This window comes from Saimiri boliviensis, chromosome 14 (assembly GCF_048565385.1).
Source record: "Saimiri boliviensis isolate mSaiBol1 chromosome 14, mSaiBol1.pri, whole genome shotgun sequence".
Taxonomy (NCBI): Eukaryota; Metazoa; Chordata; class Mammalia; order Primates; family Cebidae; genus Saimiri; species Saimiri boliviensis.
Window position 1 is genome coordinate 34612743 of NC_133462.1, and position 25870 is coordinate 34638612.

A 25870-nucleotide genomic window follows, 5' to 3' on the forward strand; every position below is an offset into this window, starting at 1 on the left:
TCGTTTTATGACAAAATGTGTAAGTATAAGAATAAAAAATATCTCAGGGAAAAATACCAGAATTTTAGTGCACATGCTAATATTGAGTCAGAATGTATCTTGATAAAATGACAAAGTTGATCTGAATATTCATAACTGTAATGGGATATTTTAATATAGCCTTTCAGGAAACAGAAAAGACAGTATAATTACGTATTTTGGATTTAATAGAGATGGGGTTGGCTGGGCATGGTGGTTCATGCCTGTAATCCCAGCTACTCAGGAGGCTCAGACAGGAGAATTGCTTGAACCTGGGAGGCAGAGGTTGCAGTGAGCTGAGATCATGCCATTGCACTCCAGCCTGGGCAACAAGAGTGAAACTCCATCTCAAAAAAAAAAAAAAAAAGGGCCGGGCGCGGTGGCTCAAGCCTGTAATCCCAGCAGCACTTTGGGAGGCTGAGACGGGTGGATCACGAGGTCAAGAGATCGAGACCATCCCGGTCAACATAGTGAAACCCCGTCTCTACTAAAAATACAAAAAATTAGCTGGGCATGGTGGCACGTGCCTGTAATCCCAGCTACTCAGGAGGCTGAGGCAGGAGAATTGCCTGAACCCAGGAGGCGGAGGTTGCGGTGAGCCGAGATGGCGCCATTGCACTCCAGCCTGGGTAACGAGAGCGAAACTCCGTCTCAAAAAAAAAAAAAAAAAAAAAAAAGAGATGGGGTCTTGCTATGTTGCCCAGGCTGGTCTCCCAACTCCAGGCCTCAAGCAATCCTCCTGCCTCAGCCTCCCAAATTGTTGGGATTATAGCAGTGAACCACTGCACCCAGCCAATGATAATATTTAGTAGTATACATGTTGTTTGGAAACAGTTAACAGAATATTTCTAAGAAATATCTAAGAAGCTTTTGCTTCACAAAAAAATGCATTATTTTTAGGTGCATACAACCAAACATAAATGAAAATATATTAAGGGAGAACATTGAGCAGTAGTTGGAAACACCCACCATTTGTCCAATATGAGGAAGGTGATTATTCTCAAATGGAAGGATGGGGGAAGAGTAGTCACTTTGTAGGACAGTAGCTTCTTTATAGTTTCCATGTAGTTTCTTTTGACTGTCTCACTGTAGCTGTTCTGTTAATGCCATTAGGGACTATGTATTCCTGATAGTGAATCAGGAATACTTAGTGAGTCTTACTCGCTATCAGGAATACATAGTCCCTAATGGCATTAATAGACTAAGAAACATAAAAATTAAACCTCACAGAGGGAAGACAGAACCTCAGCGAACACTGCCAACCATGATAGTCTGAATTAAATGCCCGGGGCACACACTAAGGCTAGCAGGAAAATCCAAACTGTAGATGGATCTTTGACATGGAGCTTGTGGAGACAACTGTGGAAACTAACACATCTCTTTGAGAATGGAAGTCAAGTAGCTGAGTGTGTTTTCAGCATACTTTTGATTAGCAGAGAAAATAACTGGGAAAATAAGCAGGAAGCACTGTCTCCTTGTATGGTAGGGTTCCAATACCTGACTTACGTCGTCTTGACTTCTGCCTGGCAAATCTCATGCAAGTGAGGCTATTAGTGAATCTGAACATGGAACTATAAAGGGAACAGATTTTAGGAAATTTACCTGTGTTGACAGGTAGCAGGAGAGCCATGTCCAGCTCTAGATTTTATTATCCCATCACAGATGTCCCTCCTGAATTCAAACTCTACTATCCAAATCCGAGCCAGAATTACAAAGCACAAAACGTGAAAATAATAATTCACATAAGACCATATGATAAACTTCACATACTTACCAACTTATGCCGGATGTTTTAAAAAAAAGAAAAATGGAATAAGGGCATTCTAGCTGATAGTAATTTATTATGTTTTATTTTTTTGATACGGAGTCTCATTCCGTTGCTCAGGCTGGAGTGCAGTGGCATGATCTCAGCTCACTGCAACCTCTGCCTCCCAGGTTCAAGCAATTCTCCTGCCTCGTCTTCATGAGAAGCTGAGATTATAGGTACCCTCCAACATGCCTGGCTAATTTTTGTATTTTTAGTAGAGACAGGGTTTCACCATGTTGGTGAGGCTGGTTTCAAACTCCTGACCTCAAATGCTGGAATTACAAAGGAGTGAGCCACTGCATCTGGTCAAGACCATTATATCTGGTCTCAAACTACCTTCCCAAAGTGCTGGGATTGCAAAGGAGTGAGCCACCACATCTGGCCAAGAAATTTTAAAAGTAGTTTTTTGCAAAAGAAAGGTAAAATAAATACATAATGGGTAATATATGCACCGTCTTCCACACGAGGCCCATAGGAAAAATCCTACAATTACTAATGTATCAGTATTCAATAGTCTCTTTATTCAGAAAACAACTGAAAAACAATATACAAATTAAAAAAAATTGTATATTAAAAATACACTTCTAACAGTGGTCTTTAAGTACAAGAAAAAAAATACACTTCAATTTACCCATAAATCAAGACATCAAGAGAAATAGAAAAGTTTTACTAATTGATTTAATGAGAAAACACAACCTTTTAAACTTTTGACTACTGCTTAAAGAGTTCTTACAGAATTATCTTGCTTCCAAGATTTCTTGCAAAATAAGTCACAATTCATACATAGTCCAGACATGTACTTGAAGAATGAGCCACTGATAAAAAATACTTTTAACTTTTTTTTTGGTGTGTGAGACGGAGTCTTGCTGTGTTGCCCAGGCTGGACTGCAATCTCGGCTCACTGCAGCCTCCGCCTCCCAGGTTCAAATGATTCTCCGACCACAGCCTCCCAAGTAGCTGGGATTACAGGTGCATGCCACCACACAGTTAATGTTTCTATTTTTAGTAGTCACAGGGTTTCACCATGTTGGCCAGGCTGGTCTCAAACTCCTGACCTCAGGAGATCTGCCCGCCTTGGTCTCTCAAAGTGTTGGGATTACAGGTGTGAGCCGCCATGCCTGGCCTTAACTTTTTTTTTTTTTTTGAGACAGAGTTTCGCTCTTGTTGCCCAGGCTAGAGTGCAATGGCGCGCTCTCGGCTCACCACAACCTCCGCCTCCTGGGTTCAGGTAATTCTCCTGCCTCAGCCTCCTGAGTAGCTGGGATTACAGGCACACGCCACCATGCCCAGCTAATTTTTTTTTTTGTATTTTTAGTAGAGACGGGGTTTCAGCATGTTGACCAGGATGGTCTCGATCTCTTGACCTCGTGATCCACCCGCCTCAGCCTCCCAAAGTGCTGGGATTACAGGCTTGAGCCACCGCGCCCGGCCTGGCCTTAACTTTTATAACATGTCTTTCATGATGTGAATTTTCTGGAGCATTATATAGTCAGAAATTGCTTACTCATGTTCCAAGAAATGTGTTGTTAAGTGATTTCCTCATGGTACAAACATCACAAAGTGAATTTATACAGCTCTAGATGGTACAGCTACAACACATCTGGATTATATGGTACAGCCTATTGCTACTAGGCTATAAACCTGTATAGCAAATTATTGTACTGAACACTGCGGGAAATTGTAACAAAATGTTAAGTAGGAATCTAAACATATAAAATACATAAAGTAAAAATGCAGTATAAAAGACAAAAAGATGCACCTGCATAGGATGCTTACCATGAACACAGCTTGCAGGACTGGAAGTTGCTCTAGGTGAGTGAGTGAGTGGTGAGTGAATGTGAGGTTCTAGCATGTTACTGTACACTAATGCAGAATTTATAAACATTGTACACTTAGACTACACTACATTCATAAAAACACCTTTTCCTCAATAAACCTTAACTTACTGTACATTATTCTCTTTATAAACTTTTTAAAAAAACTTTATAATTTAGCTTGAAACACATCGTACAGCTGTACAAAAATATTTTATGTCTGTATTCTATAAGGTTTTTTCTATTTATTTTAATTAAAGACTAAGACACAAACAGACATTAGTCTAGGACTACACAGGGTGAGGATCATCAGTATCACTGTCTTTCACCTCCACATTTTGTCCTACCAGAAGACATTCAGGGGCACTCACACACATGCAGCTGTCATCTATCATAACAATCCCTTTTTTTCCGGAATATCTCCTTAAGGACCTGCCTGAGACTATCTTACAGTTAACTGTTAAAAAAATAGGAATACATTCTAAAACAATATTGTAGATATATAAACCAGTAATATAGCCATTTATTATCAAGTATGTATTGCACATAATGCTATGTGCTGTGTAATTGTTTTTTTTTTTTTGAGATGGAGTCTCGCTGTGTCGCCCAGGCTAGAGTGCAGTAGCAGATCTCGGCTCACTGCAACCTCCATCTCACGGGTTCAAGCGATTCTCTCCTGCCGCAGCCTCCCAAGTAGCTGGGACTACAGGGGCACCACTACACCTAGCTAATTTTTTTTTTTTTTTTTTTGAGGCAGTTTCACTCTTGTTACCCAGGCTGGAGTGCAATGGCGCGATCTCGGCTCACCGCAACCTCCGCCTCCTGGGTTCAGGCAATTCTCCTGCCTCAGCCTCCTGAGTAGCTGGGATTACAGGCATGCGCCACCATGCCCAGCTAATGTCTTGTATTTTTAGTAGAGACGGGATTTCACCATGTTGACCAGGATGGTCTCCATCTCTTGACCTTGTGATCCACCCGCCTCGGCCTCCCAAAGTGCTGGGATTACAGGCTTGAGCCACCTCGCCCGGCTAATTTTCATATTTTTACTGGAGACAAGATTGCATCATTTGACCAGGCTGGTCTTGAACTCCTGACCTCAAGTGATCCTCCCACCTCAGCCTCCCGGAGTGCTGGGATTACAGATGTGAGCCACCGCACCTAGCCATTTTTTTTTTTTTTTTTTTTGGATACAGAGTCTCACTCTGTCACCCATGCTGGACTGCCATCCCGTGATCTTGTTCCACTATAGCCTCAAATTCCTGGGCTCAGGCAATTCTCCTGCCCCAGCCTTCCAAGTAGCTGGAACTACAGGACGTGTGACCCCATCTAGAAAATGTTTTTATTGTTTGTAGAGATGGGGGTCTATGTTGACCAGGCTAGTCACAAACTCCCTGCATCAAGTAATTCCTACTGCCTTAGTCTCCCAGTGTTGGGATTACAGGTGTGAGCCACCAGGCCAAGCTGTTGTACTTTTATATAACTGGAAGTGCAACAGGTTTACACAAGCATCACCATAAACACTTAATGTGCTGTGCTGTGGTGTTACTACTACTACTAAATTACAGGTGATAGAAATGTTTTAGCTGTTATATAATCTTAAGGGGCCACCAACTTATATATGGTCCATTGCTGACTGAAACACGATTATGTGGTACCTGACTGTACATGAATTATCCTGTAACTTGCTTTCTATATTACTTACATTTATAGGATTTCTCTCTTCAGTGGGAATTTTCATAACTTTGAAAGTATCTGTTAGAACTGAAAACTTTCCTCTCTTTCTCACATATATAGAGTTTCTATCGAGTGTGCATTCTCATATGTTTTTGCAAGGACGTGGATAAAATGAAAGCTTTACCACATTGCTTACATTCAAGAGGTTTCTCACAACTGTGAATTCTTTCATGTCTTTGAAAGGAACTGTGAAGACTAAAGGCCTTCCCACATTCTTTACATTTATAGGGTTTCTCTCCAGTGTGCATTCTCATGTGTCCTTGAAAGCTTGTGGGATAAATAAAGGCCTTCCCGCATTCCTTACATTCATAAGGTTTCTCCCCAGTGTGAGTTCTTTCATGGATCTGAATGTAACTGGAACAACTAAAGGCTTTTCCACATTGTTTACATTCAAAGGGCTTCTCTCCGGTGTGAGTTCTTTCATGTGTTCGTAACGCACTAGGAAAAATGAATGCCTTCCCGCAGTCTCTACATTTATAAGGTCCATCTCCAGTGTGTGTGATCATGTGTCTTCGAAAGTTTTCAAGAGAAATGAAGGCTTTTGCACATTCCTTACACTCATAGGGTTTTTCTCCAGTGTGATTCCTCTCGTGGATTTGCAAATCTAGAGGATAATTGAAGGTTTTCCCACATTTTTTACATTCGTAGGGCTTTTCTCCAGTGTGAGTCCTTTCATGTATTCGAAAGTAACTGGTCCTACTAAAGGCTTTCCCACATTCTTTACACTTATAGGGTTTCTCGCCAGTATGGACTCTGAGGTGTACTCGAAAGGCTGGGCGTGCACTGAAAGATTTCCCACATTCTTTACATTTATAGGGCTTCTCTCCAGTATGAGTTCTTTCATGAATTTGAATGGAAGTGGAACATCTGAAGGCTTTACCACATTGTTTACATTTATAGGGTTTTTCTCCAGTGTGAATTCTTTCATGTACTCGTAAAAAACTGGGAAAAATGAATGCCTTCCCACATTCCTTGCATTTATAAGGTCTATCTCCGTTGTGCGTTATCATGTGTGTTAGAACACTTGTGTGGGAAATGAAGGCTTTCCCACATTCCTTACATGCATAGGGTTTCTCTCCAGTGTGAGTTCTTTCATGTATTCGAATAGAACTGGGACAACTGAAGGCTTTCCCACATTTTTTACATTCATAGGGCTTTTCTCCAGTGTGAATCCTTTCATGAATTCGAAGTGAACTGGGACAACTAAGAGCTTTCCCACATTGCTTACATTCATAGGGTTTTTCTCCAATGTGAGTCCGTTCATGTGTTTGAAAGGGTTGATGATATATGAAGGTTTTTCCACATTGTTTACATTTATAGGGTTTTTCTCCAGTGTGACTCCTTTCATGTCTTTGAAAGGATTTGAGATAACTAAAGGCTTTCCCACATTCCTTACATTTATATGGCTTCTCAATTAGCTCATATCCAGTGTGAGACCTCATGTGTCTAGTAAGGGACGAGCGACGCGTGAAGACTTTTCCACAGACAGTACATTCATCTAATTTTACTCTGGCAGTCTTCTTGGTCACACAGAGACTGGGACTGAAGGTTTCTCCACATTGACTACCTTCTTTACTTTCACAGAGTCTCTCTACCTTATGGCTTCTGTAAAAAATTAGAAGCACAGTAATACTGGTTGAGTATTAATGATTTTACATTTATTATCAGGTAGTAGAACTAAATTTATTTATTTCTTTTTTTTTTTTTTTTTTTGAGACAAAGTTTTGCTCTTGTTGCCCAGGCTGGAGTGAAATGGTGTGATCTCAACTTACTGCAACCTCCACCTCTGGGGTTCAAGTGATTCTCTTGCCTCAGCCTCCCAAGTGGCTGGGATTTGTGGTGGCATGTGCCACCTCACCCAGCTAATTTTGTATTTTTAGAACAGATGGGGTTTAACCATGTTGGTCAGGCTGCTCTTAAACTCCTGACCTCAGGTGATCCACCGTCCTTGGCCTCCCCAAGTACTGGGATTACAGGCATGAGCCACCACTCCTGGCAGCAGAACTAAATTTTTTATCATTTTCAGGGAAATCATTTTCTGCCCTGTCTGAATTGGGTTTTTGTTGTTTTGTTTTTTTGAGACAGAGTCCTGTTCTTGTGACCTAGACTGGAGTGCAGTGGCATGATCTCAGCTCACTGCAACCTCCGCCTCCCAGGTTCAAGTGATTCTCTTGCCTCGGCCTCCTGGGTAGGTGGAATTGCAGGCACCTGCCACCATACCCATTTAATTTTTGTATTTTTTTTTTTTTTGTAGAGATGGGGGTTTCACCATATTGGGCAGGCTGGTCTTGAACCCCTGACCTCAGGTGATCCACCTGTCTCTGCCTCCCCAAGTGCTGGGATTACAGGCATCAGCCACCGTGCCCAGCTGAAATGTTTGAAAATGAATATACTCAATGTTCTCCAAGAGGGCTTGTGTCACTGATAGCTATTGTCAAAACAATAATATTGATGTATGGTTTTTGTTTTGTTTTGAGACAGTCTTGCTCTGTCGCCCAGACTGGAGTATAGTGATGGAATCATGGCTCACTGCAGGCTTGATCTCCTGGGCTCAATCCATCCTCCCACCTCAGCCTCCCATATAGCTGGGACTACAAGTATGCATCACCATGACCAATTGATTTTTATATTTCTTGTAGAGATAGGGTTTTGTCTTGTTGCCCAGGCTGGTTTCCAACTCCTGAGCTCAAATGATCTGCCTATGATGGCTTCTTAAAGTTATATATGAGGCTTTAAAATACTGTTTCCAAGGCTGGGCATCGTAGCTCATGCCTGTAATCCCAGCACTTTGGGAGGCTCAGGGGGGTGGATCACTCGGGCTCAGGAGTTTGAGACTAGCCTGGCCAACACGGTGAAACCCCGTCTCTACCAAAAATTACAAAAATTAGCCTGGTGTAGTTGTGTGCACCTATAATCCCAGCTACTCGGGAGGCTGAGGTGGGAGAATTGCTTGAACCCAGGGAGTAAAGGTTACAGTGAGATGAGATCATACCACTGCACTCCAGCTGGGTGACAGAGTGAGACTCTGTTTCACAAAATAAATGAACAAACAAAAATTGTTCCCAAGGACAATATTTTTCTTTTTTTTTTTTTGAAATGGAGTCTCGCTCTGTTGCGCAGCCTCCAGTGCAATGGTGCAGTCGTGGCTCACTGCAACCTCTGCCTCCCAGCTTCAAGTGATTCTCCTGCCTTAGCCTCCTGAGTAGCTAGGATTATAGGTGTGTGCCACCATGCCCAGCTAATTTTTGTATTTTTAATAGAGACAGGGTTTCATTATGTTGGCTAGGCTGGTCTCAAAATCCTGACCTCTGGTGATCCACTTGCCTCAGCCTCCCAAAGTGCTGGGATTATAAGCATGAGCCACAGTGCCCAGCCCAAGTACAGTATTTTTCAATCAGTGGACATCTGTGAAAACAATTGAGAAAACATTGAGAAAACAATTTTGTTAAACATTTTCTGACAATAAATAAATTTGGGACTCGATGGCTTATACCTGTAATCCCTGCACTGTGGGAGGCTGAGGCAGGTTAATCATCTGAGGTCAGGAGTTTGAGATCAGCTTGGCCAACATGGCAAAATGCCGTCTCTACTAAAAACATAAAAATTAGCTGGGGGTGGTGGCGCATGCCTATAATCCCAGCTACTCAGGAGGCTGCAGCAGGAGACTCACTTGAACCTGGGAGGTGGAGGCTGCAGTGAGCTGAGATCATACCACTGCACTCCAGCCTGAGCAACAGAGCAAAACTCCCTCCCAAGAAAAAAATAGTAATAACAAAAATAAATAAATAAATAAACGCAGTTGGAGCTGAGCTTATTTCTTGTTTTAAAAGTGTACTGACATTTTTTTTTTTTTTTTTTTTTTTTTTTTTTTTTTTTTTTGAGACGGAGTTTCGCTCTTGTTACCCAGGCTAGAGTGCAATGGCGCGATCTCGGCTCACCGCAACCTCCGCCTCCTGGGTTCAGGCAATTCTCCTGCCTCAGCTTCCTGAGTAGCTGGGATTACAGGCACGCGCCACCATGCCCAGCTGTGTACTGACATTTTTAAGATTCTTTCAAGGAACATTGCTATCTCTCGTGAGTGCAACTCACCTTAGATTTTTCCCCTGGTTTTTGTGCTGATCTTCAACATTCTGGTCTTCCCATTTTTTCCCTAAAGTATAGATCCAGAATAATTATAATAAATTATTTAAAATCATACAAATATTATTAGATTCTAGGTTCAAAATGAGCTGTATCTCCCTGAGTGGTCTGGAAAAAAAAAAAAAAAAAAAGTTGTAACCATGCCTGGTTTATTTACTGAAGTATTCCCTTTTCAGATTCCAAATCCCGGAATAGTGATAATGAGCAAGAAATGCTAGTTCTCTAATTGACTATATGAAAAATGATGTCAGCTGGGTGTGGTGGCTCACATAATCCCAGCACTTTGGGAGGCCAAGGCGGTGGATCACCTGAGGTCAGGAGTGAGACCAGCCTGGCCAACATAGTGAAACCCAGTCTTTACTAAAAATTCAAAAATTACCCGGGCATGGTGGCAGGTGCCTGTAATCCCAGCTACTTGGGAGGCTGAGGCAGGAGAATCTCTTGAACCCCGGGCGGCAGAGGTTGCAGTGAGCTGAGATTGCACCACTGCACTCCAGCCTGGGGAACAGAGCAAGACTCCATCTCAAAAAAAAAAAAAATTTAAAAAAAAGGACTTTGGGAGGCCGAGGCGGGTGGATCACGAGGTCGAGAGATCAAGACCATCCTGGTCAACATGGTGAAACCCCGTCTCTACTGAAAAAAATATATAAAAAACTAGCTGGGCGTGGTGGCGCGTGCCTGTAATCCCAGCTACTTAGGAGGCTGAGGCAGGAGAATTGCCTGAACCCAGGAGGCGGAGGTTGCGGTGAGCCAAGATCGCGCCATTGCACTCCAGCCTGGGTAACAAGAGCGAAACTCCGTCTCAAAAAAAAAAAAAAGGAAAAAATGATGTCATCCTTACCTATAGAGACCAGGTTCTTGAATGTTTCCTGCATCACATCTCTGTAGAGTTTCTTCTGTGAAGGAGCCAGCAGGGCCCACTCCTCCTGGCTGAAGTTCACAGACACATCCTCAAAAGCCACTGAGTCCTGAAACAGCCAACATATGTAGAGGAGAATGGGTGAGACTGACCAGGATGAGAGGTGTATTCAGTTCATAAGAAGTTCACACATGATTTTGTGGTCTCCAAACATTTAGTGTATGACTCAATTGTTAGAAATTTAACAGCACCTTGAACACATAACTTACAGCTACATCTTTACTGTGATCACTGTAAGTCTTACTGCTCTCCAATGGTAGTGTCTAGTTCGACTTGTAAAGAAAAACGAAAGAAATACTATACAAGCACCTGACACCACGCCCAGCTAATTTTTTTTTTTTTGAGATGCAGTCTCACTCTAACACCAGGCTGGACTGCAGTGGTGTGATCTTGGCTCACTGCAGCCTCTGCTTCCCGGATTCAAGTGATTCTCCTGACTCAGCCTCCCGAGTAGCTGAGACTACAGGCATGCACCACCATGCCTGGCTAATTTTTAAATTTTTAGTAGAGACGGAGTTTCACCATGTTGACCAGGATGGTCTTAATCTCTCGGCCTTGTGATCTGCTTGCCTAGGCCTCCCAAAATGCTGGGATTACAGCTGTAAGCCACCATGCCCAGCCTTATCTTTGTATTTTTAGTAGAGATGGGGTTTTGCCATGTTGGCCAGGCTGCTCTGGAACTCCTGACATCAAGTGATCCACCCAGCTTGGCCTCCCAAAGTGTTAGGATTACAGGCATGAACCATTGTGCCTGGCCTTTTTTATTCTTTCTTTTTGAGGCATAGATGGTCTTGCTCTGCTGCCTAGGTTTGGAGTGCAGTGGTACAATCACAGCTCACTGGAGCCTAGACCTCCCAGGCTTAAGCAATCCTCCAACCTCAGCCTCCTGAGTAGCTGGGAATATAGGAACACACCACTACACTTGGCTAAGTATTTTGTGTGTATTTTTTGTAGAGATGGGTGTTGCCATGTTGCCCAGGCTGGTATCAAATTCCTCAGCTCAAGCGATTCACCAGACTTGGTCTCTCAAAGTGCTGGATTACAGGTAAGATCTTCAATTCTTTATGAGATCAACTCTTATTTCTTGTTTGTTTGTTGTTTTCCAAGAGACGGGGTCTCGCTCTGTCACCCAGGCTCACGTGCAGAAAGCATAACTCACTATAGCCTCAAACCCCTGGGCCCCCAAGAGATCGTCCTGCCTTAGATTCACAAGTAGTTAGGACTACATATGTGCACCACCACACCCAGCTAATTAAAAAAATTTTTTGGTTAGAGATGGGGTTTTGTTATGTTGTCCGGGTTGATCTTGAACTCTCAGCCTGAAGCGTTCCTCCTGCCTGTGCCTCCCAAAGTGTTGTGATTACAGGTAAGAATCACCATACCCAGCTCATAGCCTAATTTCTTATTACCCAAATCATTCAGCATTCCTTAAGATGCGGGATTATACGAGGTGAAGATTTTAGTAAGTAAATACACATTGAGAATCTTCTATCCCCTTTGTTATACATGAGAGGCCAGGAGGCTTGTGGAAACCCAACTTGTAAAAAGGTCTAGCTGCCCATATTGTCCTGAAGTATTTGAGGCCATTTAGAAGCACTCAAGATTCTGCTGGCTGAATGGAAATACTCTTTTAGAGATGTATTAATTTCAACTTGTTTCTGATACATATATCCCTACACGTTGCAATTATAGGCATGAGCCACCAAGCCTGGCTAAGTGTGTAATATTTATCACAGACACAGTTTTTCCTTTTCCTTTCTGTCCCATTTCATGAGGCTAGGAAGTTATTGGGAAGACAGAGCTCAGGCACAGGAAGAGGGCACTAACTTAGACCTTCACAAAATCCTTATGCTCATGAGTGTCAGAACTGCTTTGAACAATTTTTATTACACAAACATATACAAATTGAGATAAAATGTCAGAGGAGCACTTTCTGGAAGATCCATAATCATGGAATCTGGGCTTTGCTGACCTTGAAGAATAGGCTGAGAGTATCAATTTGCAGGGGACTTCATTGATGGCCACAATGGTCTGATGGTGAATTTGCCTATGATTGTAAAATTACATAACAGATAATTTCATACCTCCAAAAGAACATAAAACCTCAGCTGGGTGCGGTGGCTCATGGCTGTAATCACAGCACTCTGGGAGGCTGAAGTGGGTGGATCACCTGAGATCAGGAATTTGAGACCAGCCTGGCCAACATGGTAAAACTCTGTATCTACTAAAAATACAAAAATTAGCCAGACACGGTGGCAGGCACCTGTAGTCTCAGGTACTTAAGAGGCTGAGGCAGGAGAATCGCTTGAACCTGGGAGATGGAGGTTGCAATGAACTGAGATAATGCCACTGCACTCCAGCCTGGACTACAGAGTGAGACTCCATCTCAAAAAGTAAAAATAAAAAAAAGAACAGAGAGTTTTTCTCCAGTTTCAGAAGGAAGTGATTCCCAGACAGATACTCTAGGGATTGTTCCAGGTTCTCTCATTTCCATGCACTCATGTGCACTATACATGGAAAGATTCACATAGAGGAATTTTCTTCACAGTTTAGAAGGGGTTTTCTTAAGTCATTAGGACTGGGGTCTGAGCAGGAAGAAATTTGGCTCTAGGGAACTCTCCATCGTGAAAAGTCCATATGCATGCCTGGATGTTCTCAGTAAGGTTTATCTACATTTACATTTAATAGAAAATAAATATTTTGCCAGGCATGATGTCTTATGCCTATAATTCCAGCAGTTTGGGAGGCTGAAGTGGGTGGATTGTTTGAGCCCAGGAGTTCAAGACCAGCCTGGGAAACCTGGTGAAACCCTGTATCTACAAAAAATACAGAAATTGGCCAGGTATGGTGGTACATGCCTCTGGTCTCAACTACTTGGGAGGGTAAGGTGGGAGGATTGCTTGAGCCCATGAAGTCAAGGCTGCAATGAGCCATAACTATGCCACTGCACTCCAGCCAAAAAAAAAATAAATATTTCTTGTATAGCCTTTTAATAAAAAAAAAAAAAGAAAAAAATGTTCATCTCCTTGATAATTAGGAAATAAATGTCAAATAGTTCCCACTTCATACTGAGTAGGAAGACAAGACTAGTCGATTAAGAAAATTCTAGTGATAGGCCGGGCGCGGTGGCTCAAGCCTGTAATCCCAGCACTTTGGGAGGCCGAGGCGGGTGGATCACGAGGTCAAGAGATTGAGACCATCCTGGTCAACATGGTGAAACCCCGTCTCTACTAAAAATAAAAAAAATTAGCTGGGCATGGTGGCGCGTGCCTGTAATCCCAGCTACTCAGGAGACTGAGGCAGGAGAATTGCCTGAACCCAGGAGGCGGAGGTTGCGGTGAGCCGAGATCGCGCCATTGCACTCCAGCCTGGGTAACAAGAGCGAAACTCCGTCTCAAAAAAAAAAAAAAAAGAAAATTCTAGTGATGATGACTACAGAGGACAATTATGTACAAATCAAGGACGTACTGATACACTCCACCACTTTTTTTAAAGTTTACAAATTTAAACTTTACCATGATCCAGTAACTTTTATCCAACTACCAGAGAATTTATTACGCATTTGTACTTGGAGACTGTAACAAAAAAAAGTAAGAGCATTATTTTCTACAAAGCAAAGACAAACAAAAACAAAACCATGAAAAAGCCAAAACCCCACATCCTTAGAATGAACAGCCTGGGCCAGATGCGATGGCTCACGCCTGTAATCCCAGCACTGTGGTAGGCTGAGGTGGGTGGATCACGAGGTCAGGAGATCGAGACCATACTGGCCAACATGGTGAAACCCCGTCTCTACTAAAATACAAAAAGTAAGCCGGGCATGGTCGTGTGCACCTGCAATCCCAGCTACTTGGGAAGCTGAAGCAGGGGAATTGCTTGAACTGGGGAGGCGGAGGTTGCAGTGAACTGACTGCACTCTAGCCTGGTGACAGAGTGAGACTCTATCTCAAAAAAGGAAAAGAAAAAAAAAAAGCTTAAGAGTTTCTGCACAGCAAAAGAAATAATCATTAGAGTGAACCAGCATCCAACAGAATGGGAAAAAATTTTTGCAATCTACGCATCTGACAAAGGGCTAATGTCTAGAATCTATAAAGAACTAAAGTAGATTTACAAGAAACAAACAAACCCATTCAAAAGTGGGCAAAGGATATGCACAGACACTTCCAAATGAAGACATTTATGAGGCCGACAAACATATAAAAAAATGCTCATCATCACTGGTCATTAGAGAAACGCAAATCAAAACCACATTGAGATACCATCTCATGCCAGTTAGAATGGCAGTCATTAAAAAAATCTGGAGACAACAGATGCTGGAGAGGATGTGGAGAAATAGGAACATTTTTACACTGTTTTTGGGAGTGTAAATTAGTTCAACCATTGTGGAAGACAGTGTGGTGATTCCTCAAGGATCTAGAAGTAGAAATTCCATTTGACCCAGCAATACCATTACTGGGTATATGCCCAAAGGATTATAAATCGTTCTATTATAAAGACATATGCACACATATGTTCATTATGGCACTGTTTACAATAGCAAACACCTGGAACCAACCCAAATACCCATCAGTGATAGACTGGACAAAGAAAACATGGCACATGTACACCATGGAATACTATGCAGCCATAAAAAAGGACGAGTTCATGTCCTTTGTAGGGATATGGATGAATCTGGAAACCATCATTCTAAGCAAACTGACACAAGAACAGAAAACCAAACACCACATGTTTTCACTTATAGATGGGTACTGAACAATGAGAACACATGGGCACAGGGAGGGGAACATCACACACTGGGGGCTGTTGGGGAATGGGGATCTAGGGGAGGGACAGCAGGGGGTGGAGAGGCTGGGGAGGGCTAACATTGGAGAAATGCCTGATGTAGGCAACAGGGGGATGGAGACAGCAAACCACCATGGCATGTATGTACCTATGCAACAATCCTGCAAGATCTGCACATGTACTCCAGAACTTAAAGTACAATTAAAAAAAAAAATGGAGAGCCTGCAGCCTCAGATATCAACACATGAAAAATAGAGGTCAAGAAATCACCAGAAATTTATTTATTCACTTATTTATTTATTTATCTAGAGTTGGAGTTTTGCTCTTGTTGCCCAGGCTGGAGTGCAGTGGCATGATCTCGGTTCACTGCAGCCTCCATCTCCCAGGCAAGCAATTCTCCTGTTTCAGCCTCCCGAGTAGCTGGGATTACAAGCATGCACCACCATGCCTGGCTAATTTTTTTGTATTTTAGTGGAAATGGGGTTTCACCATGTTGGCCAGGCTGGTCTTGAACTCCTGGCCTCAGGTGATCCACCCGCCTTGGCCTCCCAAAGTGCTGGGATTACAGGTCTGAGTCACTGTACCTAGGCTTTATTTTATTTTTGAGAAAGGGTCTCCCTGTTGCCCAGGGCAGAGTACAGTGGTGCAGTCACAGCTCATAGCATCCTCAATTTCCCAGGCTCAAGTGATCCTCCCACCTCAGTCTCCTGAGTAGCTGGGACTACAGGCATGCATCACTATGCCTGGCTAATTTTTAAATTTTTTGTAAAGATGGGTTTCACTGTGTTGCCTAGGCTCCAAAAAAATCCTTTAAGGAAAATTCCATTACCACTAATTAAATGTTCAAAGGAAGCAAAAAAAAAATTTTTTTTAAACCACCTGCATGAACTCAAGGGTGAAAGGCAAAAATTGAAAAAAACAACAACAACAACAGTATTTGTGAAAAAGAATAAATAGATGGCCAGTTGTGGTGGCTCACGCCTGTAATCCTAGCACTTTGGGAAGGCAAGGTGGGTAGATCACCTGAGGTCAGCAGTTTGAGACCAGCCTGGCCAACATGGTGAAACCCTGTCTCTACTAAAAATACCAAAAATTAGCTGGGCATAGTGGTGTGCACCTGTAATCCCAACTACTCTGGAGGCTGAGGCAAGAGAATCGCTTGAACCTGGGAGGTGGAGGTTGCAGTGAGCTGAGGTTGCACCACTGCACTCCAGCCTGGGGGACAAAAGCAAAACTCCATCTCAAAAGAAAAAAAAAATAGATGGTTAAGGTATAAAGAATAACTGAAGAATCAGCACAGTGGTCATCTACAGGATGAGATGGAGTTGAACAGGCAGGTGAACATTAGGAGACCCTAAGGAGCTCCCCAGTGCCTATTTGAGTCTTGATATTCCCAAGGATGTTCATATTGTTATTAAAATATGCCACAGGCCGGGCGCGGTGGCTCAAGCCTGTAATCCCAGCACTTTGGGAGGCCGAGGCGGGTGGATCACGAGGTCAAGAGATCGAGACCATCCTGGTCAACATGGTGAAACCCCGTCTCTACTAAAAATACAAAAAAATTAGCTGGGCATGGTGGCACGTGCCTGTAATCCCAGCTACTCAGGAGGCTGAGGCAGGAGAATTGCCTGAACCCAGGAGGCGGAGGTTGCGGTGAGCCGAGATGGCGCCATTGCACTCCAGCCTGGGTAACAAGAGTGAAACTCCATCTCAAAAAAAAAAAAAAAAAAAAAAAAAATATGCCACAAAGTATCTTATTATTCTCTTCTGAATATATTCCATGATAAACAATTTGTACATGTTTGTTTGGCCTGTTATATGGCAATTTGTTTTAAGTCAGAGTTCTGGCCATAAAAATTGGAAACGTGTCTAATTAGAAAAAATTAGTTACATAAGGCCACCATCATAGGTAACTTTTAAAGAGTGTAACGAACTGATATGAAAATATCTCAAAAATGTATCCATAGAACAATTAAGTAAAGTGTGGTACAATATATATACCATCTTATCTTTTTTGAGACAGGATCTTGTTCTCTTGCCCAGGCTGTAGTGCAATGGCAAAATCACAGCTCACTGCAGCTTGGGCGTCAAGCAATACTCCTGCCTCATCTTCCCAAGTAGCTAGGACTATAGTCACATGCCACCACACTGGCTCATTTTTTGTAGAGGCAGGGTCTCTTCCTGGGGCTCAGGCTGCTCTTGAACTCCTAGGCTCAAGCAGTCCTCCCCTCTCTGCCTCCTGAAGTGCTGGAATTACAGTTGTGAGCCACTGGGCCCATAAGAGTTAGGGAAAAGCCATCTTACCTTTTCTCTAACTGTTGGGGTCACCTGCAAAGGCAGGTGCATCCCCGTGGAAGGTTGGTTCAGACATCAAAACTGATGCTGCTAACACCGCACACGTCCCAGTACGGTATGAAAGGGCTTATTAATAGGTTCATAATTGAAGTCTCTGTGGAGGGCAAAGTAGGCTTCTCTGATAAGTATGAACCATCTTGAGAGATCAAAGAAAGGAGCTGGGCAGGGTTTTTTTTTTTTTTTTTTTTTTTTTGAGATGGAGTCTTGCTCTGTCATCCTGGCTGGAGTGCAGGGGCATGATCTTGGCTCACTGCAATCTCTGCCTCCTGGGTTCAAGCAATTCTCCTGCTTTAGCCTCCCTAGCAGCTGGGATTACAGGTGCCCACCACTGCACCCGGCTAATTTTTGTACTTTTAGTAGAGAGGGTATCACCATGTTGGCCAGGCTGGTCTCCAACTCCTGACCTTGTGATCCAGCCACCTCAGCCTCCCAAAGTGCTGGGATTATAGGGGTAAGCCAGCACATCCAGCCTGGCCTGAGTTTTTAATTGAGGTTGGGGTGAGCTAGGATGAGAGCTCACACACTAAAAGTAGAGGCTTGTGTGAAATGACTCTGGCTCTGCCAAATAAGAGAGAACACAGGCTTGTCTCTATGCAGAAGTGGGGCATAAGGGAAACAAGGAAGGATGAGGCTTTTAGGCTATCAGCAGTCAATAATCAAAAAATAGGCTGGGCGAGGTGGCTTATGCCTGTAATCCAGTGCTTTGGGAGGTTGAGGCAGGCAGATCATGAGGTCAGGAGTTTGAGACCAGCCAGGCCAACATGGTAAAACCTCATCTCTACTAAAAATACAAAAATTAGCCAGGCATGGTGGCGGGCACCTAAAATACCAGCTACTTGGGAGTTTGAGGCAGGAGAATCGCTTGAACACAGGAGGCGGAGGTTGCAGTGAGCCAAGACCATGCCATTGCACTCCTGTCTGGGAGACAGAGCGAGACTCCTCTCAAAAATAAATAAATAAATAAATAGAGTCAGGGGCTGGGCACAGTGGCTCATGTCTGTAATCCTAGCACTTGGGAGGTCAAGGTGGGTAGACTGCTTGAGCAGCCTGGGTAACATGGTGAAGCCCCCATCTCTACAAAGAAGGCAAAATTTAGGCTGGGCATGGTGGCTCACGCCTGTAATCCCAGCACTTTGGGAGGCTGAGGCGAGTAGACCACCTGAGGTCAGGAATTTAAGACCAGCCTGACCAACATGGTGAAACCCTGTCTACTAAAAATACAAAAAATTAGCTGGGAGTGGTAGTGGGTGCTGGGAGTAGTAGTGGGATTACAATCCCAGCTAGTCGGGAGGCTGAGGCAGGAGAATTGCTTGAATCCAGGAGGCAGAGGTTGCTGGAGTGAACTGAGATTGTCCACCCTGGGCAATATGAGCAAAACTTCACCTCAAAAGAAAAAAAAAAGGCAAAATTTAGCCCTGCATGTGACATGTACCTTTAGTTCCAGCTACTCAGAAGGCTGAGGTAGTGGTTGCAGTGGGCTAAGATTATACCACTCCATTCCAGCCTGGGTGACAGAGTGATACCCTGTCTTAAAAAAAAGAGTTCCAGCAGATAGAAAGGACATAAGTTTAGTTGAAAGGCAACAATTGGGTTTAATTAAAATCCATGGAATGCTTCACCCAACAGAACAACATACGTTCTTCTCAAGTTCATGTGGAACATTCACAAAGAATATACATTAATGTTGTGGACATGTTGTGGACAAAACATGGTTTTGAAAGAATATACATTATATAAAATATGCTCTCAGGCCACCATGGCATTAATCTAGAAATCAGTAACAGAAGAACAGTTAGAAAACCACCAATTAGGCCGGGCGCGGTGGCTCAAGCCTGTAATCCCAGCACTTTGGGAGGCCGAGGCGGGTGGATCACAAGGTCAAGGGATGGAGACCATCCTGGTCAACGTGGTAAAACCCCGTCTCTACTAAAAATACAAAAAATTAGCTGGGCATGGTGGCACGTGCCTGTAATCCCAGCTACTCAGGAGGCTGAGGCAGGAGAATTGCCTGAACCCAGGAGGCGGAGGTTGCGGTGAGCCGAGATCGCGCCATTGCACTCCAGCCTGGGTAACAAGAGCGAAAACTCCGTCTCAAAAAAAAAAAAAAAAAAAAAAAAAAAGAAAACCACCAATTATTTGCAAATAAAACCCAACACAGTTCTAAACAAGAATCGAAAAGAAGTTTCAAGAAAAATTAAATTTGGGCTGGGTGCAGTGGCTCATGCCTGTAATCCCAGCACTGTGGGAGGCTGAGGTGGGCGTAACACTTGAGGTCAGGAGCCCAAGACCAGCCTCTGGCCAAAATGGTGAAACCCTGTCTCTACTAAAAACACAAAATTAGCCAGGCGTGGTGGTGCATGCCCATAGTCCCAGCTACTCAAGAGGCTGAGGCAGGAGAATTGCTTGATTCCAGGAGGTGGAGGTTGCAGTGAGTCGAGATCATGCCATTGCACTCTAGCCTGGGCAACAAGAGTGAAACTCTGACTAAAAAAAAAAAGCAAAAATTAGCTAGGCCATGGTGGCATTTGCCAGTAATCTCAGCTACTTGGGAGGTTGAGCCAGGAGAGTTGCTGCTTAAACCCAGGAGGCAGTGGATGCAGTGAGCCAAGACTGCATCACTGCACTCCAGCCTGGGTGACACAGTGAGACTCTGTCTCAAAAAACCAAAAAACTTAAATTTGAATTAAATGAAAAGAGAACTTATCAAAATTTGTGGAATGCAACAAAAACAGTGCCTAAGTGAAATTTATACTAAACTCTCACACACCCACAAAAAATGTATACATGGATCTTACACCTTTCACAAAAATGAAGCCCAAATCAATTACAGATGTAAATTTAAAATGCAAAACTATCCACTTAGCTTTGGTGATAAATTTTTTGATAAACCACCAAAAGCACAATTTATGAAAGGAAAAAATAAGTTTCACTTCATTAAAATGAAAACCTCATACTCTATGAAAGCAAGTGTTAAAAGAATAAAAATAAAAGATTCTTGCAGATAGATTCTTGCAAATCTTCACAAAGCACTTACCTCATTAAGGACTAGTATCTAAAGTAAAGATCTCCCCGTTTTTTCTTTTTTCCTTTTTCTTTTTTTCGAGATACAGTTTCACTCTTGTTGCCCAGCCTGGAGTGCAATGGTGTGATCTTGGCTCACTGCAACGTCCGCCTCCCATGTTCAAGTGATTCTCCTGCCTCAGCCTCCCGAGTAGCTAGGGTTATAGGCATGAGCCACCATGCCCAGTTAATTTTGTATTTTAAGTAGAGATGGGGGTTTCTCCATATTGGTCAGGCTCGTCTTGAACTCCTGACCTCAGGTGATCTGCCTGCCTTGGCCTCCCAAACTGCTGGGATTACAGACATGAGCCACTGCGCCCTGCTTCCTTTTTTTTTTTTTTTTTTTTTTTTGATGAGGTGGAATTCAGTGGCTCGATCTCAGCTCACTTCAACCTCCACCTCCTGGGTTCCTGCCTTAGCCTCCCAAGTAGGTGGGACTATAGGCATGCGCTACCATGCCCCACCTAATTTTTTTAATTTTTAGTAGGGATGAGGTTTTATCACGTTGGCCAGGCTGCTCTCAAACTCCCGACCTTGTGATCTACCCACCTTGGCCTCCCAAAGCGCTAGGATTACAGGTGTGAGCCACTGTGCTCGGCTTCCTTGTTTTTCTTTTTTTTTTTAAGACAGACTTGCTCTTTTATCCAGGTTGGAGTGCAGTGTTTCGATCCTGGCTCACTGCAACCTCCACCTTCTAGGCTCAAGCAATTTTCATGCCTTAGCCTCCCAAGTAGCTGGGACTACAGGGATGCGCCACCAGACTGGGCTAATTTTGTTATTTCCAATCCCGTGGCAGCTCCAGCCCTGGCCTCAGCCCACCACTCCTCAGCCCCACTGCCTGGCAGCCTGGGTGGCCTCACATGAACCGCCATGCCTGGCCTCCTTTTTTTTTTTTTTTGAAACAGGATCCATTATGTTGCCCATGCTGGGCTTGCACTCTGCACTGCAAGCAATCCTCCCGCTTTAGCCTCTGGTGTAGCCGGGATGACAAGTGTGTGCCCCCACGCCTGTCTCCAAAGAACTCTTAAATTTCAACAATAATAAGACCCAGTGAAAAATGGGCAAGAGACCTAAACACACACCTCACCAATGAAAGATATACAGATGGCAAATATACATATGAAGAGATGCTCCACATTATATATCATTAGAGAACTGCAAATAAAACTGAAGCGATATAACTTACACTTATTAGAACAGACAACGTTCAAAATATTGAGAACAGCAATGGTTAGCAAAGATATAGGCAACAGGAATCCTGATTCCTTTGCCGGTGGGATTGAGAAATGGTAGGTCCACTTTGGAAGATAGGCAGTTTCTCACAAAACAAAACCTTCTCTTACCAGAGGACCACATTCTCTTATCACATTCCTTGCTATTTACTCACATGAGTTGAAAACTACTGTTTACACAAAAACCTGCTCATGAATATTTATGGAAAATTTCTTCATAACTGCCAATTTTAGGACTTAACCAAGACATCCTGCAACAGGTTTATGGATAAACAATCTGTGGTACAATCTTATGATGAAATACTGTTCCATGGTAAGAGAAATCAGCTATCAAGCCATAAAGACACAGAAGGACCTTTGAAGTACATTGCTCAGTGAAGGATGCCAATCTGAGAAGGCTACATCCTGAATGACTCCAAGTGTATTACATTCTGGAAAATATAAAACTGTAAGACAGCAACAATATCTTTGGATGTCAAGAAGTTGTGGGAGGCAAGGCACAGTGGGAAGCCAGGGCAAGTGAACTGCTTGAGCCCAGGAGTTTAAGACCAGCCTGAGCAACATGGCGAAACCCCATCTCTACAGAAAATACGAAAATTAACTGGGCATGGTGGCACACACATGTAGTCCCAGCTATTCTGAGGAGACAGGAGGATCACCTGAGTCCAGGAAGTAAAGGCTGCAGTGAGCCATGATCACACACCACTGCATTCCAGCCTGGGCGAAAAGGAGTGGGACCCTGTCTCAAAAAAAAGTTAAACATGGGAGAGTGAGGTGGGAGGACGGCCTGAGTCCAGGAGTTCCAGACCAGCTTGGGCAACAGAGTGAGACACTGTATTAAAAAAAAAAAAAAAAAAAAAAAGCCGGGCGCGGTGGCTCAAGCCTGTAATCCCAGTACTTTGGGAGGCCGAGGCGGGTGGATCACGAGGTCAAGAGATCGAGACCATCCTGATCAACTTAGTGAAACCCCGTCTCTACTAAAATTACAAAAAATTAGCTGGGCATGGTGGCGCGTGCCTGTAATCCCAGCTACTCAGGAGGCGAGGCAGGAGAATTGCCTGAACCCAGGAGGCGGAGGTTGCGGTGAGCCGAGATCGCGCCATTGCACTCCAGCCTGGGTAACAAGAGCGAAACTCCATCTCAAAAAAAAAAAAAAAAAAAAAGCCAGGCCCAGTTGATCACGCCTGTAATCCCAGTACTTTGGGAGGCCGAGGTGAGTGGATCATCTGAGGTCAGGAGTTCAGGATCAGCCTGACCAACATGGACAAAGCCTGTCTTTACTAAAAATACAAAATTAGCTGGGCATGGTGGCACATGCCTGTAATCCCAGCTACTGAGAATCACTTGAACCCGGGAGCCAGAGGTTGGTGAGCCGAGATCATGCCATTGCAATCCAGCCTGGGCAATAAAAGCAAAACTCTGTCTCAAAAAAACAAAAACAAAAGTTAAATATATTCCCAAGCTTGGACTAGACATTCCCAGCTTGAAAAATGTAACCCCTAGAGTTGGTCAGTCCCTGGTAATGGAGGATAGGAGCACCTGATCAGCAAGGAACTATGAGAGCGCCACACCTCCTTCTCTCCTTTGGTAGCAAAGAAACATTAGCTTCCCCAGGTTTCCATTTTCCAACATGGTGATAAAAATAAAAATAAATTAGCCGGGCACGGTAGCACATGCCTGTAATCCCAGCTTCTCAGGAGGCTGAGGCAGGAGAATCACCTGAATCCGGGAGGCGGAGGTTGCAATGAACCAAAACTGCACCACCTTACTCCAGCCTGGGCAACAGAGCAAGACTCAGTCTAAAAAAAAAAAAAAAATCTAGCAGAGTAACTCAAACCCAGTGTTTATGTATAAAGGAAGTAAGAAAATTTTAAGGCACTTTTGCTAACAACAAGAAAACCCACTACTGCTTTCAGAAAATGATAATGTCAAGCCGGGCATAGTGGCTCATGCCTGTAATCTTAGCACTTTGGAATGTCGAGGCTGGAGGATTGCTTGAGCCCAGGAGTTCAAGACCAGCTTGAACAACAGAGCCAGACCCCATCTTTAAAAAAGAAAAGAAAAGAAAATGATAATGTCACTTAATTATTTCCATGGCAGAGAACAGTCTGCTAAAGTATTACTCATATCTGAATGCTTCTAGGTGTTGCAAGTTTAAGTCCTGGAATACAGTTTGAAATCATCAAACTGGCCAGGCACAGTGGCTTATGCCTGTAATCCCAGAACTTTGAGAGGCCAAGGCAGGTAAATCACCTGAGGTCAGGAGTTCGAGACCAGCCTGGCCAACATGGTGAAACCCTGTCTCTACTAAAAATACAAAAATTAGCTGGGCATGGTGGAGGGCACCTGTAATCCCAGCTATTCAGGAGTCTGAGGCAGGAGAATTGTTTGAACCTGGGAGGCAGAGGTTGCAGTGAGCCAACATTGAGCCACAGCACTCCAGTCTGGGGAACAGAGTAAGACTCAGTCTCAAAAAAAAAAAAGGGGGGAGGGGAAGAAAAGAAAATCATCAAACTAAAGGAACAGACCTCAGAAACATTCCATGTGCTCAGGCGAAGAACAAAGAATTTTTAACACGTAATACTGGGATTTTTTTTTTTTTTTTTTTTTTTTTTTTTTTTTGGAGATTCACTTCTTTTTTGTCTCTTTGGAAATATTTTATACTGTCTCTCAAGTTCTTCTGATACCATATATTTTATATTTATCAGAAAAATTACATTGAAGTGAACATATCTTTTCAAGGTCATAAACCTAAGGTGGGACAGTGCCAATCTGAAACTCTGCTTAAAGGAGAGATCACCCAAGAATGTTTACAAAAAGGAATCTCAATTCAAAGGAGTTCCCATAGCGTATCTGTGCCCTGGAAAGATGCCAAGATGAGAGGCACAGCATTTTATGCAGAGTAGTTCCAAGTTAATAATTTTCCTGATTTTTCTCTCATGTAAAACATCCACAAACAAGAAATAAATCTTTTAAAAGAGGCATCCATTGGAAAAAAAGTTGTTGTTGTTGTTGTTGTTATTGTTGTTGTTTTTTGAGACAGAGTTTCGCTCTTGTTACCCAGGCTGGAGTGCAATGGTGCAATCTCGGCTCACCGCAACCTCCGCCTCCTGGGTTCAGGCAATTCTCCTGCCTCAGCCTCCTGAGTAGCTGGGATTACAGGCACGCACCACCATGCCCAGCTAACTTTTTGTATTTTTAGTAGAGATGGGGTTTCACCGTGTTGACCAGGATGGTCTCGATCTCTTGACCTCATGATCCACCCGCCTCGGCCTCCCAAAGTGCTGGGATTACAGGCTTGAGCCATCACGCCAGGCCCGGAAAAAAATTTTTTTAAATACTGCATGTGTTTGAAATGCACCACGCAGGACGAAGAGTTGGTGATGATGTTTTCCACTGGAGGGGGAAGTAGGCGTTTGGGAATGTGGGGAAGGATCTGGAAATCCACGGATTTATGAGCCGCCGTAGGAGGACCTAGGCTGGGGGACAGGGTAGTGGATTTGAGGCTCTGCTTCCAACATCTTTGGAAAACTCAGAGGGAAATCGCCTTTGGGTAGAAAGTAGGGACTGGGGACCTCACAGACTGCAGCTCCTCCCACACAAACCCCACACACAAGGCGGGACTCTCCCATGGCCCTCCTGTAGTTCCTGCACAATGTGGGAAAGACGCGGGGCTGCCCAGAGAGGGAGGGCTCCGGGGCTGGGACCGCAGTCGCCGCGCAGGGACGGGACAGGACGGTTGGAGTCCCGGCTGCCAGCCCAGCCCACACTGCCGACCAACGGGAGGCCCATGTCCCACAACAACGGCCGGTTCCAACCAGTCTGGCCCTGTACACTCACCATTTTCCGGCCTCAGGGGTGTCCCGGCCTCGTCTCTACGCTGCCAGCACAGGGTACAGCGCATCAGATGCAGGTAAATATCAACCTGACGCATCAACTGGCCAGGAGACTGTAAACGCCACAATCCGATCGCATAGTGACGTAACACGCATTTGCGCAGCGAAGCGGT

The 25870-nt window shown here is 43.8% G+C and overlaps 1 protein-coding gene across 2 annotated transcripts; it reads right to left on the reverse strand.

Annotated features, from left to right (window-relative positions):
* Positions 1 to 1244: 1244 nt before the first annotated feature.
* On the reverse strand, positions 1245 to 25858 carry ZNF791 (zinc finger protein 791). Of its 2 annotated transcripts, XM_074384566.1 has the most exons (5): positions 25702 to 25858; positions 20604 to 23660; positions 10355 to 10481; positions 9463 to 9523; positions 1245 to 6978 (listed from the first exon to the last, which is right to left on the reverse strand). In XM_074384566.1, the coding sequence occupies exons 3-5, from the start codon at positions 10386 to 10388 to the stop codon at positions 5439 to 5441; spliced, it is 1635 nt and encodes a 544-aa protein (XP_074240667.1). In that variant the 5' UTR covers positions 10389 to 10481; positions 20604 to 23660; positions 25702 to 25858; the 3' UTR covers positions 1245 to 5438. The 2 variants fall into 2 exon arrangements, with proteins under 2 accessions (XP_074240667.1, XP_039322643.1); XM_039466709.2 differs by lacking the exon at positions 20604 to 23660.
* Between the last annotated feature and the right edge of the window lie 12 nt (positions 25859 to 25870).